Here is a 14,210-nt window from a genome sequence, read left to right on the forward strand (position 1 = left end):
TATTTTGTAAATAAGAGAAATATCACTTTTTTGATAATAAAATATTCATCTGAATATTTATGAAAAAAAGTATTGTCATAAGTTCAATTTTTTGTTTTCAGTCCTTGTATCCGGTTTATCTCACGTCCTTCTATATAAAAATATTTATAAGAATTTTTTTTGTTCCTTCAGCAATTGGAATGAGAAATGGGGCATGAACATGAAGTGATGAAGGTACAATTACGAATGTGTTGTGTCCCAACTCCCACGAGAAAGGGGAGATGTGACGTGCCGATATGCGTTCAGCGCAGCAGACGCTCCGCTCGACTCTCGAGATTGAAGAGTAGAATAGGAGCAAATCTGTGGGCTGCTATATTGGCCCTCCATTCATTGCTTTATGACAGAAACCAGCCCAGTTGGGCCCATGCGTCCAGGCCCTGCTAACTTTGGATGAGGCTCTTCTTTTTCGGTTAAGTAATATACTCTAGCATAGGCCAGATACTTGAGAGGTTATGAGCCTCCCTAGTACATGATATGGTCTAGCATAGGCCAGCTCCTTAGAGGTTATGAGCCTCCCTAGAACATGTATTGGGCCCTCGTTTTCAAAACTTACACACTACCACGTTCCGTTGTTTCTAAACAATCAATATGTGAAATATCCCTCTTGGAATTCCTTTGTCCTTTGTTTAGCTGAAATTTACGCTTTTTTGCATCTTTAAAATATTGGTATATATTTATTTGTCCTTATTTTTTAAAAGTATTTTGATATATATATATATATATATATATATATATACTATCCTGAAAATATATATATGTTTTTTTTCTTTTTCTTGTGTTCGAAATAAACAGAATCCATACTTTAAGTCAAGAAAATGTTAAAATATTTGTAAAAGATACATAAATGTTAAAATAATTTTAGAGTAAATGTTATCCTAATATCAAACATTGGAGGGAAATATAATAAGAGGTATATTGTTGCTTCAGAGTTCAGTAATATTATATTGTTGCTTTCTTTATCTTGAAGTACATCCATAACGAAGGTTGAAAGAGAATGAGAGATAAATGTACTTGACATTTTATTATAATGTGTAATATCATCGAAAAATTAAAATTAGAATAATTTTCTAAAGGAGCATATTACGCGTGCACATTGGTGCTGACATCTGGCCTCAGAATAATGGAAATGGTCATCTTGATTACTGCAAGAATCACCATAAAGTTAACAATTAGTTAATTTATTATTAAGCTCCCTGAGCTATCCGGTGGATCGGTTTGAATTTAATTGGTTGACAATAGTTATTTTGACTCGGGTTTTTAAAAAAGGGACACTAGGCACGTGTAAGCACAATATTTGAGTGGTAATGGTAATTATCATTTATCCAATCTAGTGAGGTGTCCACCCGAAGCTTCTTGGTCTCCTCAAATATGGATTTGGTTTGTAACGTTGTATTACTGTAAATATTAATTAACACTTAGCACCATTTTTCTAGGGCATTTATTTATTTCACGAATGGACATCCTTCCTGAGTAAGACGGAATCATGCAAGGATTTCAATAATAAAATTAATTACATTAAGCTTTTACATGTGATATATTTATAATAAGATTAAACAAACAAAGATTTATGTACAAAATGATATGATAGAAAATAAATGTAACAGTGAATATAATGAGTTTGACCTTTTACATTTTTTGTGACCACATCATTTTGTACAAAAATCTTTGTAAGATTTCTTCGTACCTCTAACATTACTCATATATTTAAGATACTATTTGGTTTTTTTTTTTTTTTTTTTTTCCTATCTTTTAAAGGTGGAAGCGAGTGAAAGGGGTGAGAGAACACCATAAAAGAAGTTGATAAATGAAGAATCACGTAACTACTAGAATTGAGATTTAAGGACCGTAATGGATTTCACTTGTTTGTTCCCATGGTCATGACTACTAAGGATGCATGAGCTATCGAAACAAATGAAATGGTGTTGCATATAAATACATCGAATATATTTATAACCATTCAAAGATGAGATGAGTATTATAAAGCTTATATTTTCTTCACATAGAAGAACACAAAATGAACCCAAAAAAGGGCAGGGACGTGGTCACTCCCATTAGTCCCCACCTAGGAGATGTAGAACTACTTTCACTTATACGCACGAGATTCTTACATTTCATTATTTTTCTTTCCAGGATTCTACAGTATCATTATGAAATCTACTATGTATATATTGTATTCGCCAACTACTTAAAAAAAAAATTATTGTTGATGCGCGAATTTAGACACCAACTAGTCGACACGTGCGCAACGTTGATTGATCAAGAGGCACACGTGATTATGAGCAAAAAGAGAAATAAATGCAATGAAAGCCCTTTTAAAGTGGTTCGGATGCTAAGGAAGCAAGTCCTACGTCCACTGATTTGTATTAATAAAGTGGGTCAGGTCGCGACAGCGGACTGACTTACAAAATGATTGACAAGAAAAGTAAATACAAGAGTTCACAAAGAGAGAGAGCTAATTTCAAGTGTCAAACAGCCGAATCCCCTTAATGAAGGGGTCTTCCTCTTTTTATAGTGAGGTTAGTGCAAGTAATCATCAGTAAATCCATGGGTTGGTGTGAATGTCAGGAGTAAATCCGACTTTATGTCACATTTCCCACCTTCCAAACTGATTTTACGCGATTTAGAGCAGGAAAAAGGACACGTGGGAGCTCCATAGCTATTGGCAGGCCTGACGTGGGTCTACCGTTCTGACAGGAGCAGGTCACCCTCCCATCACGTGATCTCTTACGTCAGCCCTTGATTTTCCAGTAGTAACAATTATCATAAATTATTTTTACTGCTCAGTTAAATAAATATGTATTGAAGTTCCTACATGCTTTATGTAAATTTTAGAAGATCCAAGAGCAGGAAGCATGGCCTCTCTCTCGTGTAAAAGTGGAAAGTCAATGCTCTGAATCTGCATGATTGGTATTTTTCCAAAACCAGCTGAAACTGGGCCTCAGGAACCTCGGCTCCGTTTGGTTCACAATTTTATGTTTTTGGGAAAAGTTTTTTCAAAAAAGTTAAAAAAAGTTGAATTGGGCGGGTATTACGATGTAGGATTTACAAATTAATAAAATACTCCTTATGTTTGCTTTTTTACAAAATACCCCTACAATAAAACATTAAAAGTTAACAAAAAACACCCCCAACCCACCCTCAAATACGGACAGCCGGCCACCACCGCCGGAGGGTGGCCGGAGTCGCCGTATCGGCGCATGACCGACTGGATCTTGCCGGTCGTGCGTCGATATGGCATTTTCCGGCCAGATCTACGGTGGATCTGGCCGGCAAAGGCTAGATCTACGGCTAGATCTGGCCGTATTTGCTTGTCAACGATGGCCAACAAACGGTCATCGTTGATGGTTAACGACGACCGTTTGTTGGCCGTCGTTACCTACTGGTTACGGTCAAAGATTTGGCCTTTTCCGGCCAGATCCACCGTGGATCTGGCCGGAAAAGGCTAGATCGGCGCACTACCGGCTAGATTCAGCCGGTAGTGTGCCATCCTACCAGATTCCGGCTATTTTCCGACAGTGATGGCCGGAATCTGGTAAATGTGGATTGTTGGGGTGTTTTTATAATTTTTTTAAAAATATTTTGGGGTATTTAATTAAATTAATAAATTTAAGGGGTTTAAAAAAAGTTGAATAATATTAAAAAATATTGTAAGTTTTTGGGTATTTTACTGTTTAACTTTTTTAGGAATACTAAAAATAGTATTCCCAAAATTCAACCAAACGAAGCCCTCGAAAACTCTTTTTCTTTTGGCTACATTTTGGTCCATCGTATTTTTTATGTTAAACTTTTTTCATTTCTTTTTTCTTTTAACATTAGTTCATATTAATCTTTTTTTTTTTTTACTGTTTAATCCAAGCGTTTAATTGAATGTATTGTTTGTAATTAACTAACGCGCTTTTTTCTGGGGCCACAAAATATAAATACAAATAATGAAAAATATTTATTCGTGGATGGATTTTCTTGAATCTCTCGCTAAGTTTTATAATAGTTTTCTGTTGCTCTCTTAAATTTAAGCAAAATGTATTCCTTTAAATATGCTTTGATGTTAGAATCAAACCAATAACCAATTCATATCCCACACTTGTCACTAGGATTATCATTATCATTCTTGTATCTTTGCTTATACTGCAAAATTTTTAGCCATTGGCATTTTGCTAAGATCATCCTGCACTATATTAATTGTCGGATTTTGTTGTATTTTCAATAAATTAATAAAATATTGACATATAAATAGTTATATTGATTAAGATTTAAAGTTGGAATTCCAATTTAAAAATTAGCATTATTCTTATCATATTCGGTCAATACGCTTAATAATAATGTCGTTAAATAACCACGATTGGATGATCTAGCGGTAAACTATAATTTTTTGGTGTATTACTCAAGAAATCCTCAGTTTAATCTATTTAGATTATTAATAGGAATGACTATTAAAATGATTTATCAGACTGTTAATTTTAGGGATCTGAAAAATTAATTAAATTAAATATGCAAACTCATCTTAATGCTCTGATCATCTAAAAAAAAAAAAAATTAATAATAATATTTTAAATAAAGTGATGACAGCTATCAATACCATCGACAACAACTTCAGTAACCTCTTCTATATTTTATCCATTTATATAGAGCAATTAATATTATTTATATTAATTTTTTAAAGAAAATGTAATAAATATTGAGGCAAGTGAAAAATAAAAAAATAAGGCTACTTTCTATTATGCGGAAGAATAATACATCTATTCATCAGAAAGAAATGGACACGAATCTCTTTATTGGTAAATAATATTGATTTTCTGACTGATGTGACAATAGCCTTTAACAAAAACTATACTATATTAAAGGCATCGACGGTTCTATTTATAGTCTAGTGCAATCTCTATGACATCAATTCTTAAATTTATGCCTTATGCCAATAATAAATTTTATTTTACCCTTATTACGCCTTTTTAAATAAACAAATTATAAAGTTTATTTACCAATGTGTTATAAATCATATGACCGAATATTAAACGACTAGTCAATTATTAATTAAACATCTTACATTCCAGTCGTTAATTGATATAAAAACTTGGCACAAATATTCTGGAATATAAATAAGGTGTCATACAAATAATATTTTTTATTGACGATGTAGAGAATTTCTAATATAAATACATGTACACTTTATCAACATGTGTGCATCACTTAATGTAATTGATAATATATTTTATAATCGAATTTGTGATATAATTTCAAATTAATTTCACTTTTCTTTTTAAAGTAGAAAAATAATTGACAAATTATTAAAAAAAAGGAAAATTTGATGAATTTTAAATATACAAAAATTTGTTCATCAATTACCTTTTAGTGGTCAAGCGGTTCGATAGAGATTTTTTAGTATATTATTTAAGAGGTTTTGAGTTCAAATACTTTCTCAGGTACTAATAGGAGTAGTTAGTAGTCACCGAATCTCTTGTCTAATTGATAGTTTTAAGGTCTTAAGAGATTATTGAAGATACATATAAACTGACCTACGTATCTCTACTCATAAAAAAATTAATAACAAAAATTGTTCATCTATTATGCTACTATTTAGAGCTATACATTAAGTATTTAAATAATAAACTTTAAAAATTAGTATTTTCTAATTTTTATTTATACAAACCTTGAAAACCAATTTATCAATCCTAATCACTAAAATCTAAGGCTTCGTTTGTTTCGTTTTTAGAAATACTATTATTAGTATTCATAAAAAAGTTAAACAGTAAAATGTCATTATTCTCAAAATATTATTCTATATTTTTCAATTTCTTTTAAATCTCATAAATTTGTTAATTTAACTAAACACCCCTAAATATTTTTTTTAGAAATTGCAAAAATACTTTGGCCACCCTCTGATGGTGGTGACCGACTATCCGTATTTATAGGTAGGTTAAGAATGTTTTTGTTAACTTTTAATATTTTATTATATGGGTGTTTAGTAAATAAACAAATATAATAGATATTTTTATTAATTTTTAAATCTTACATCATAATATTTATCTAATTTAATTTTTTTAAAAATTATCAAAATAATGAACCAAACAAACCTAATATTTTATCATAAAAGAGCCATTAGTTAAATCGAATTTGCTTTTTTATTAATTTTAAAAATAAAAATAAAAATAATAAAATAATATTTAAAAAATTTTTCAGGTAAGAAAGTGGCATTAGGGAAAAAAAACTCATAAATGTTTGAGAGTAGGAGGTACAAGTCATTATTGCTATTATCTGGTGGCAGCATGGCTATGTATGTACGGGAAGCGATTGTCCACATAAAAGAAATTAAAAAAAAAACTCTTATTTAAAAAATTAAGTTCGGGTTGATTCATGTCTCATTAGTTGTGTCTTAACCAGTTCTATCTCTCTTCGTATATTAACCTATAGTTATCTTAATTACTTAGTTAAGTATAAATATATATTAAAAAAATGAAGATAATAATAAAAAAAAAAAGATACTGTTTGGCTATAAAAGGGAAGGCAACCTTTCCTTTCTTGAACACACAAGTATGTCTCTCTCTCTTTAAAATCACTTTCTCCAATTAGTTTAGTGCCTCTTGGTAGCTGTGTGAGATCAGTTCAGACCTAACACACCACTCCGAGAAGGTAAATAAGAAACAAACCCACTCTGCCCCCCTACACACTAAAATCTTTAATCTGTCATTCTTTTGTAATTGTTTGCATGTTCATGAGTTATGATTGGTGGTTTTTTTTTCTATTAATTTTTTCTGGGTTTCTTAACCTGGATCTGAACCGGGTCTTTAACTAGGGTTTCTGCTAGGATTCTTTCATAAATTGGAAGAAAATCCACTTCATTTTTACCCCTTTTAGTTCCATTTTATATGTATGGTTTCTTACTTTCTTATACTTAGAAAATGTGAAAGTTATGGGTTGATGATTTTTGGAGGGTGAAGAATGGCGAGAGAGAAGATCAAGATCAAGAAGATTGATAACGTAACGGCCAGGCAAGTCACCTTCTCTAAGAGGAGGCGAGGTCTCTTTAAGAAAGCGGAAGAGCTTTCTGTTCTCTGTGACGCCGAGGTTGCTCTCATCATTTTCTCAGCTACTGGCAAGCTCTTTGAATACTGCAGCGCCTCCAGGTATTTTCCAATTCCATTTTTTTATCCATATTGAAATTCCGTACGATAAATCTATAACTTTTCTTCTTCAACTCCACATATTATTTCGGACCTTTGTCTTCCCGTGTCTGTGTTTATGTGTTTTCGTGTCCTTGTCTTTGTGTTTGTCCGCGCGTGAGAGAGACTCCTTCAAGTTTCCACTCTTTCCCATCACGTTCGATCTCTCAAGCAGCAAGAAAAAAAACTTTACAGAAGGGAATAAAGCAACTTCTTTGCTGAAATTCCATGGTCGCTTTAAAAAAAACGTCGTATTTTGGTTCACACTCTCAGACTTGATTAATTCTACGGACTCTTAAGAGTTTATACTAAGTAAGAGTGAAAATCCTCACGGCGACTTCCAAGATCTTTGTTATCTCCTCCATTGAATTGCATTTTTATATTTTCTGGTCAACAGCAGTCTCGCATCAGACCTAAAACTTTGATTTATATGGTTGTTTGTTACAGCGGGTACAGACTTTGGCGGAGTCTCAATCCCGTTGTGACTTTTCTTGAAATATATACAATTTTCATTATATTCTTAATTGACCTATTATTTTGTCATAAAATAACAAAATAAATATCAATATCATAACTTCATCTCTGTATTTGAGCTCAACTACTTTAAATATTCAACGAATTCAACCATACGATGAATGTACGTACGCCTCTATTTAATTATTTAATTGGTGTCAAGGTGAGAAATATAAATATACATTATAACAATTATGTTATATGTCTTAAATTAAATTTAAGAAGTACTTATTTCAGTTTATTTTTCAGGTCGTTTTGGCTTAAATACATTCCTTATTACCTATTACGTATTTATGTTTGAATACAACTAACTAATCTAGGATACTGTTATGGTAGTTAAGAAAAAAAAAATGGTAACAAATTTCATTAAGTCAATTGTATAAGTATAAAGTAGTTTTCGAAAGGACACAAGTTGAGTGAGGATGCATGGGGATGGGGGATGGTTTAAGGGTTAAATGTTAAGTATTGTATATGTATAATTTTACCCCAAACATATTAATAAATACTTAATTGTTTATTTTATAATAAGGTTTGAAGTTAAATATATTGTTAATACTTATCTTTTCATCAGTAAAATTATAAATAAATAATTTCTGGGTGCATGTTAGGTAGAGTAGTTGTTATTGTGTTTGTTTGTGTTGTATAAGAGGCTTTGGAATTGGTTTTCATCCACTTTTAAGTTCAAGAGTTTGATTTATGTATGAAATGGATACAAGATTACAAGTAATCTGTGTTTGTTTGGCAGCAACTTTCCAGACCTTTAAATTGATGGTTATGAAAATGCTGTTAATTTTTTTTTTTTTTTTTTTGATAAGAATTGATGGTTATCATTTCATGATTTAAAAATCTGCTAGAACTTAATATCATAAATAGGTTAAATAACGAAATGTAACATATGAAACATCTTACAGATCATTCTTTGGTGATGGTTGTATAGTGTATGTTTTGGAGATGGTCTTGTATAGGTTTTTGTTTTCATCCTAACCCAGGGTTTGTCCGGTGGTAAAATGTGCATTGGAAGATAGTGTCCTATATAGGTCTTTTGTCTTGGTTAAACTTTTGTTTTTGATCCTCCTCTTGTAGTAGGTTGGCCGCCTTTATAGGCCTCTTTGTACATTCTTTTCTTTTGTCTATTTAAAGCTTAATTACCCCAAAAAAAAGAAAAAAAAAAAAAAAAAAAGGAGATCAGTCTCATTAAAAAACTGAACAATAATGAATACTGGTTGAAGTAGATGTTACAAGTTTTATTTTAATTAGCATTTTCTATCTTGATAAGAAACAAGGATTTTACTCTGAAGGGAGAGGAGAGGAGCAAATATCAATATATTCAGTGAATTAAAGTTTTACTTTAACTTTGATATAGTCTTGTTCTAATATTTGAACGTTATATTGTCTTCATTATAACTGATTATGCTTTCATAATTCAGCGAGACTAGCTGAAAATCAAGATACATTACTTGTTGATATTGAAAGTTATGATTGATGGTTAAGCATCTTATGGTACATTCAGAAGCATTAATATTCAAACTTATGATTAATGTTCATGAATGTGTCATAAGACCATACGTTTTTTTATCAAATTTAAAGCCTTTTGAGTTTTTGAGAATGTTGGTATCATCCTTATCATTCAAGGTTCCACATGAAAAGTCCTCCTGTATTTTTGGGTTTCCATAGTAGCAGACAACCATTTAACTTTCTTGGTTTCAAAGGGTAGCTGATTTGAATAATGACTGTTCTCATTTTAATAAACATGATTAAGTTGGTCGGCAAAACTGAGCAGGCCAATATTAGTTTTACTTTTTACTTGAATGTGGCTAATAAAGGATTTAACCAAGCTCAAATCAAGCTAGATGTTGGTTTAATTAAGGTGAAAGACTCTGGTTGACCTTCTAAATTAAGCTCGATGGTAGTTCATTTAAGGTGAAAGAGTCTAGCTAATTTACCTTCTAATGAGACTTGTTTGTGCAAGGGTTTGAAAATGTTCGGTTGAGTTTTGGGTCGTTTAGCCTGGACTTGTATATAATATTTGTAAGTTTTTTAAGTTTGAACTTGAGTTGATCAGTTGATCTCATAAGTTGTGTTTGAATATATATACATAAGCTTATTAATAAATAAAATTCTTCTTAAGTGCAAACTTGAGTCAAGTTCTAATAATTATATATATTGAAGATTGATTGTAACCATGTAAAAGTTGTTCAAAATTTATTCTGACCTTACATTAGTCATCAATGAGTCTTATATGCATGAATTTGCTCGATTCTGAACAAATTGAATTTAACTTTCTTCAATTTAAGCCAAAATTTTGTTAGTTTGATTATAAGTATAAACAAGCTTTTAAGAACTTCCATTGCATGTGGCCTTGTGAAGGTACAATTTTGTGGACTTATGGTAGATTTGAGTTTGGAGTAAATTCTGATATTAATTTTGAAGAATAGGGCTCTATGGCCTCAAACCAGATTCAATGGGAAAGGTCCATTTGTAAGGAAAAATCATGTATATTGACACTTAATTGTAAAAGGTGCTAACATGATTAAGAACTTCTATGATACCTTAGAGGTACTGCTTCATCTATATCACTATCCAATATCCTGTTGTTAAAACATTTATGATAAAGATTGACTAGAGAGAATATTTTCATGGTTGGTGTAAATGCATTGGTTGGTTGTATAGATAACTTGGAACCCGAGTGGTATTCTTAATTTTTTTTTTTATATGACTATAGTGAACAAGTAGCTTATTATGTTTCATTACAATATCGCTTGTTTTTCCTATTTCTTTTTGAGTTACCTGTTTATTGAGGTGATAGTTGTGAACATGATCTTGCTTGAGCTGATATAGATAGGGTTTTGAGGAACAATTGTTTTATAAAGATCTTATAAAGATCATATACTATGCGTATTCTTATAATTAATTTGTTATTAATCTTTATTTCTCAGAGCTGCACGTTAAACTTCACCTAAATCTCAAAACTTATTACTTTGTTGGAAGCATAATTATTGTTGATTGCTATAGAAATACATCAACTCTGAATTCTGCCATGAATTTGGGGATAAATATTTACATTTCTAAATTCCGTTGAATGTGATTAACCCTATGACATAAATTATCATATAGACTATTACCATGTCTTTTTGTTTCCATGGTTAAGTCTCTTGATTGAAATTCATGTCTTAAATTTATAAGTTGGTTGATAAATAAGAAGTTGTTGCCTTGGCCATTTGATGTGAGGTGTAGTAGATGAATAAGAAGTTTTTGCCTTTAGCCAAGTTTTCTCCTAAACTGGGAGGTGGAGTCACATTTATAGCCTTTCGGTCAATAAATTTGAATAACAGAAGCTCTTCTCTTCGTCAAGTCACGTTGAAAGGATTTGTGGAAATTCTTCTGTATTCTATGCAGGCCAAAGTGGTTATATTATATTACGTCCTTTGTTAATTGTTAGTAACAGAATCTCTAAGGCATCTTGACACTTTTTGACTCTAATTTTACAGTTTGTTCAGAATCTCTAAGGCATCTAACATTATGTTATAAAGTTGCTAAATTAAGGTTAATGAACTTTGTTATTTAAATAAATTGTATATTACTTTTCATCTCTTGTAAATTTTCAAATGGCTAGGTTTCTGGATTTTCACTTAAATTATCAGTCAATATGTCAGTTGAATGGTTGTATTCTGTTATAACAAACAGCAAATGCTTAAATATATGGGGTGGATGATGGATGATTGGATGTAATGACAGATAACAAACATGTCATTTGGTGAATAGATAGTGCAGTTAGATTAAACATCATTATAATTTTATATAGATCATATATATGATGAATAGGGTCTGATGCCTTCCCAGCTGATGGGATCTTTATTCTAGCAATTGATTGAAACTCCACTTGCCATATATTTTACAGTGTAGTTTCAAACAGTTCAATTTGCTTTAACTAATCCTTTACATGGCAAATTTTGCTATGAGTTCTGACGTGTCTAACATATTTAGTACATACATTTGGTTGTGAAGCATGAAGGACACAATTTCAAGGCATAATCTGCACTCTAATAACATCGGAAACCTTGACCAACCATCGCTTGAACTGCAGGTAATTTATTTGATCAGTTTTGTTAAATTATCATAACTATGTACGTTTTTAAGAGGTTCTAAATGACAAATGGAAAATTACATAGGCATGCCATTAGAATTTCTGAGGTGAATTTTCCAAAAGGCTTGGGGTTCACTAATTTAACTTTTTAATTAAGCATATTTTTAACTAGTTGAGTATTCAAAAACTGCAATGGAAGAGATTTCCAATTCACTTGCATGGGCTAACTTGGCATCACATGTATAAATTTCTTTTTCCCAGTAATTGTCAAGCTTTACATATCAGAACTGACTGGCAATTCTATTCTTATGTAGCTGGAAAATAGCAACCACATCAGATTGAGTAAGGAAGTTGCTGATAAGAGCCATGAACTACGGTATATATTTTAATGTAGTTATATTGTTTTTTAACTTAGGCAAGTTAGCTAAAATTCCTTTATTATTAATATTACCTTTTATAATAGACAAATGCAAGGAGAAGATCTTAAAGGATTGAATCTAGAGGAATTACAGCAACTCGAAAAAATGCTTGAATCAGGACTTGGGCGTGTTCTTGAAACAAAGGTATGTATTTTTTTAATTTTATTGCTAACTAAGTATATATATGTACCATAATTCATGCAGGTGTTCACATAAGTTTTATTTTCCCTATCAGAGTGAACGGATTATGAGCGAGATCTCTTCACTTGAAAGAAAGGTTAGAAGACAAATATTTTCCCTGTTGTTCATGCTCTTTCTTACTAATTTAAAGCTAGCAGTCACTGTTCGTGGTTGAATCAATAGTGTACTAGAAGGATAACAAACAAGTTTCTTCGTAAGGATATATTAATTGAGATCATCTCAAAGTCAGAGAGGAGATATTCATGGAAATACATTATGTTTTTATTGACTTTAAAATTCAATAAATAGATGATATGAAAATAATGTTTATCTATAATACATGAATCAACTAAAATATGTGGACTTTCACTCTTGAGAGTTTTTATTTTTTCATATATATAATGACTTCAATTTTTTGGCATTAAAATTTTCCACGAAAGATTTTTCTATTTATAATATTAGCAATTTTGAAATGTACGTGCAGATTTTCAGTTTGCATTGTAATTTTAAGGACACAGTCATGAGCTATAGCTTAAGTTCTTTAATTTCCATATAATGGTGTGCAATACTTTATATATATATCAAGGCTCTTCGGTTGAAGGCCTCTCCAGTTTGCTGTTGATTATTAAGATATCATAAGTCGAGTTCTATCTTGAGTTTTCAACTTGGTACTATTTGCAGGGAGCACAACTATTGGAGGAGAATAGACAGCTAAAACAGAAGGTATAACCGTATAAGAATTCATTTTGGTGGACTGTTATAATAATTTTATTTATTTCATTTTATTTTAAAAATGGCGAGGGATCTTTCAAATTTGGAACAGGTGGCCAACTTGTATAACGGAAAAAGCCTCGTCCTAGCTGATTCAGAAATCTCAATCCAGGAAGAAGGGTTGTCATCAGAATCTGCTACTAATGTTTGCAGCTGCAGCAGCGGCCTGCCTACAGAGGATGACAGTTCTGATACTTCTCTCAAATTAGGGTAAGCTTAATTATCAGTATAGGGTCATGCATATGTAAATGAATCTTTATCTCCCAATTCAATAGTTTAAGCTTATCACAATGTTTCTGCATTTTGATAAAAGAGACGAGACTGAGAAAGCAACCTTAATATTGACACAATAATTAATGCGAAGTCAACATGCAAGGGTACTGCTGGACATTTTTAATTTTCTTTTGATCTACTTTTTGCTTCTTTTAACTATTTTGTAGGCTTCCCTTCTCTTGCTGAATTGGAGAAGACGAAGTGGATTTCCTCCGATTGTGGCATGTGGGCACATCAAACCTTACATTCTCCCACATGGCCTCCTGTCACAATTTGAAAAATATGTATAGGTGATTAATCCGAATAAGGTCATGATATGAGTTATAGCAAGTATTACTTACATAAAAGCTTAATATATGAATAATGGCGGCCATAACCTTTAAATCGAGTACTCTCTCATTTATTACAATGCATGATATTTTATGAGTATTTTATGAGCATTGTTTTAAAAACCGAACTGGAGGGCAACCTGTTTTGATGATCGGGTCACGGTTCAATCAGTTCAACCGATTGGACCGTCGGTTGGACGGGTGATGTCATCACACATCATGATGATGCTAACACATTTTTAAAAAAACTTTTTTTTTTTTTTTTTTTTAGATTTCTATTTTTTAATAAGACAATAGCAACTTAATTATTGTTCAATCCAACGTGATTCAAAGTTCAAATTCAATAATAATTTTAACATAATTTAGGTATTTGAGTACAATTCAAAGTAAAAAATGATGTATTTACATATTAAATATCAAAATACATACTAATTAATAATAAAATATT

At 31.4% G+C, this 14,210-nt stretch overlaps 1 protein-coding gene across 1 annotated transcript; it reads left to right on the forward strand.

Annotated features, from left to right (window-relative positions):
• Positions 1-6,615: 6,615 nt before the first annotated feature.
• On the forward strand, positions 6,616-13,619 carry LOC116141471 (MADS-box protein SVP-like). The gene is made up of 9 exons (XM_031426980.1): positions 6,616-6,663; positions 6,965-7,157; positions 11,712-11,790; positions 12,105-12,166; positions 12,254-12,353; positions 12,445-12,486; positions 13,071-13,112; positions 13,213-13,370; positions 13,601-13,619. The coding sequence occupies exons 2-9, from the start codon at positions 6,973-6,975 to the stop codon at positions 13,617-13,619; spliced, it is 687 nt and encodes a 228-aa protein (XP_031282840.1). The 5' UTR covers positions 6,616-6,663; positions 6,965-6,972.
• The last annotated feature ends 591 nt before the right edge of the window (positions 13,620-14,210 follow it).

This window comes from Pistacia vera, unplaced genomic scaffold (assembly GCF_008641045.1).
Source record: "Pistacia vera cultivar Batoury unplaced genomic scaffold, PisVer_v2 Contig1114, whole genome shotgun sequence".
Taxonomy (NCBI): Eukaryota; Viridiplantae; Streptophyta; class Magnoliopsida; order Sapindales; family Anacardiaceae; genus Pistacia; species Pistacia vera.

Coding starts and splice junctions, on each gene's coding strand:
- LOC116141471 (XM_031426980.1), top strand. CDS start 6,973: ATGGCGAGAGAGAAGATCAAGATCAAGAAGATTGATAACGTAACGGCC. Junction 12,354..12,444: donor GGCGTGTTCTTGAAACAAAG/GTATGTATTTTT, acceptor TTTCCCTATCAG/AGTGAACGGATTATGAGCGA. Junction 12,487..13,070: donor TCTCTTCACTTGAAAGAAAG/GTTAGAAGACAA, acceptor TACTATTTGCAG/GGAGCACAACTATTGGAGGA.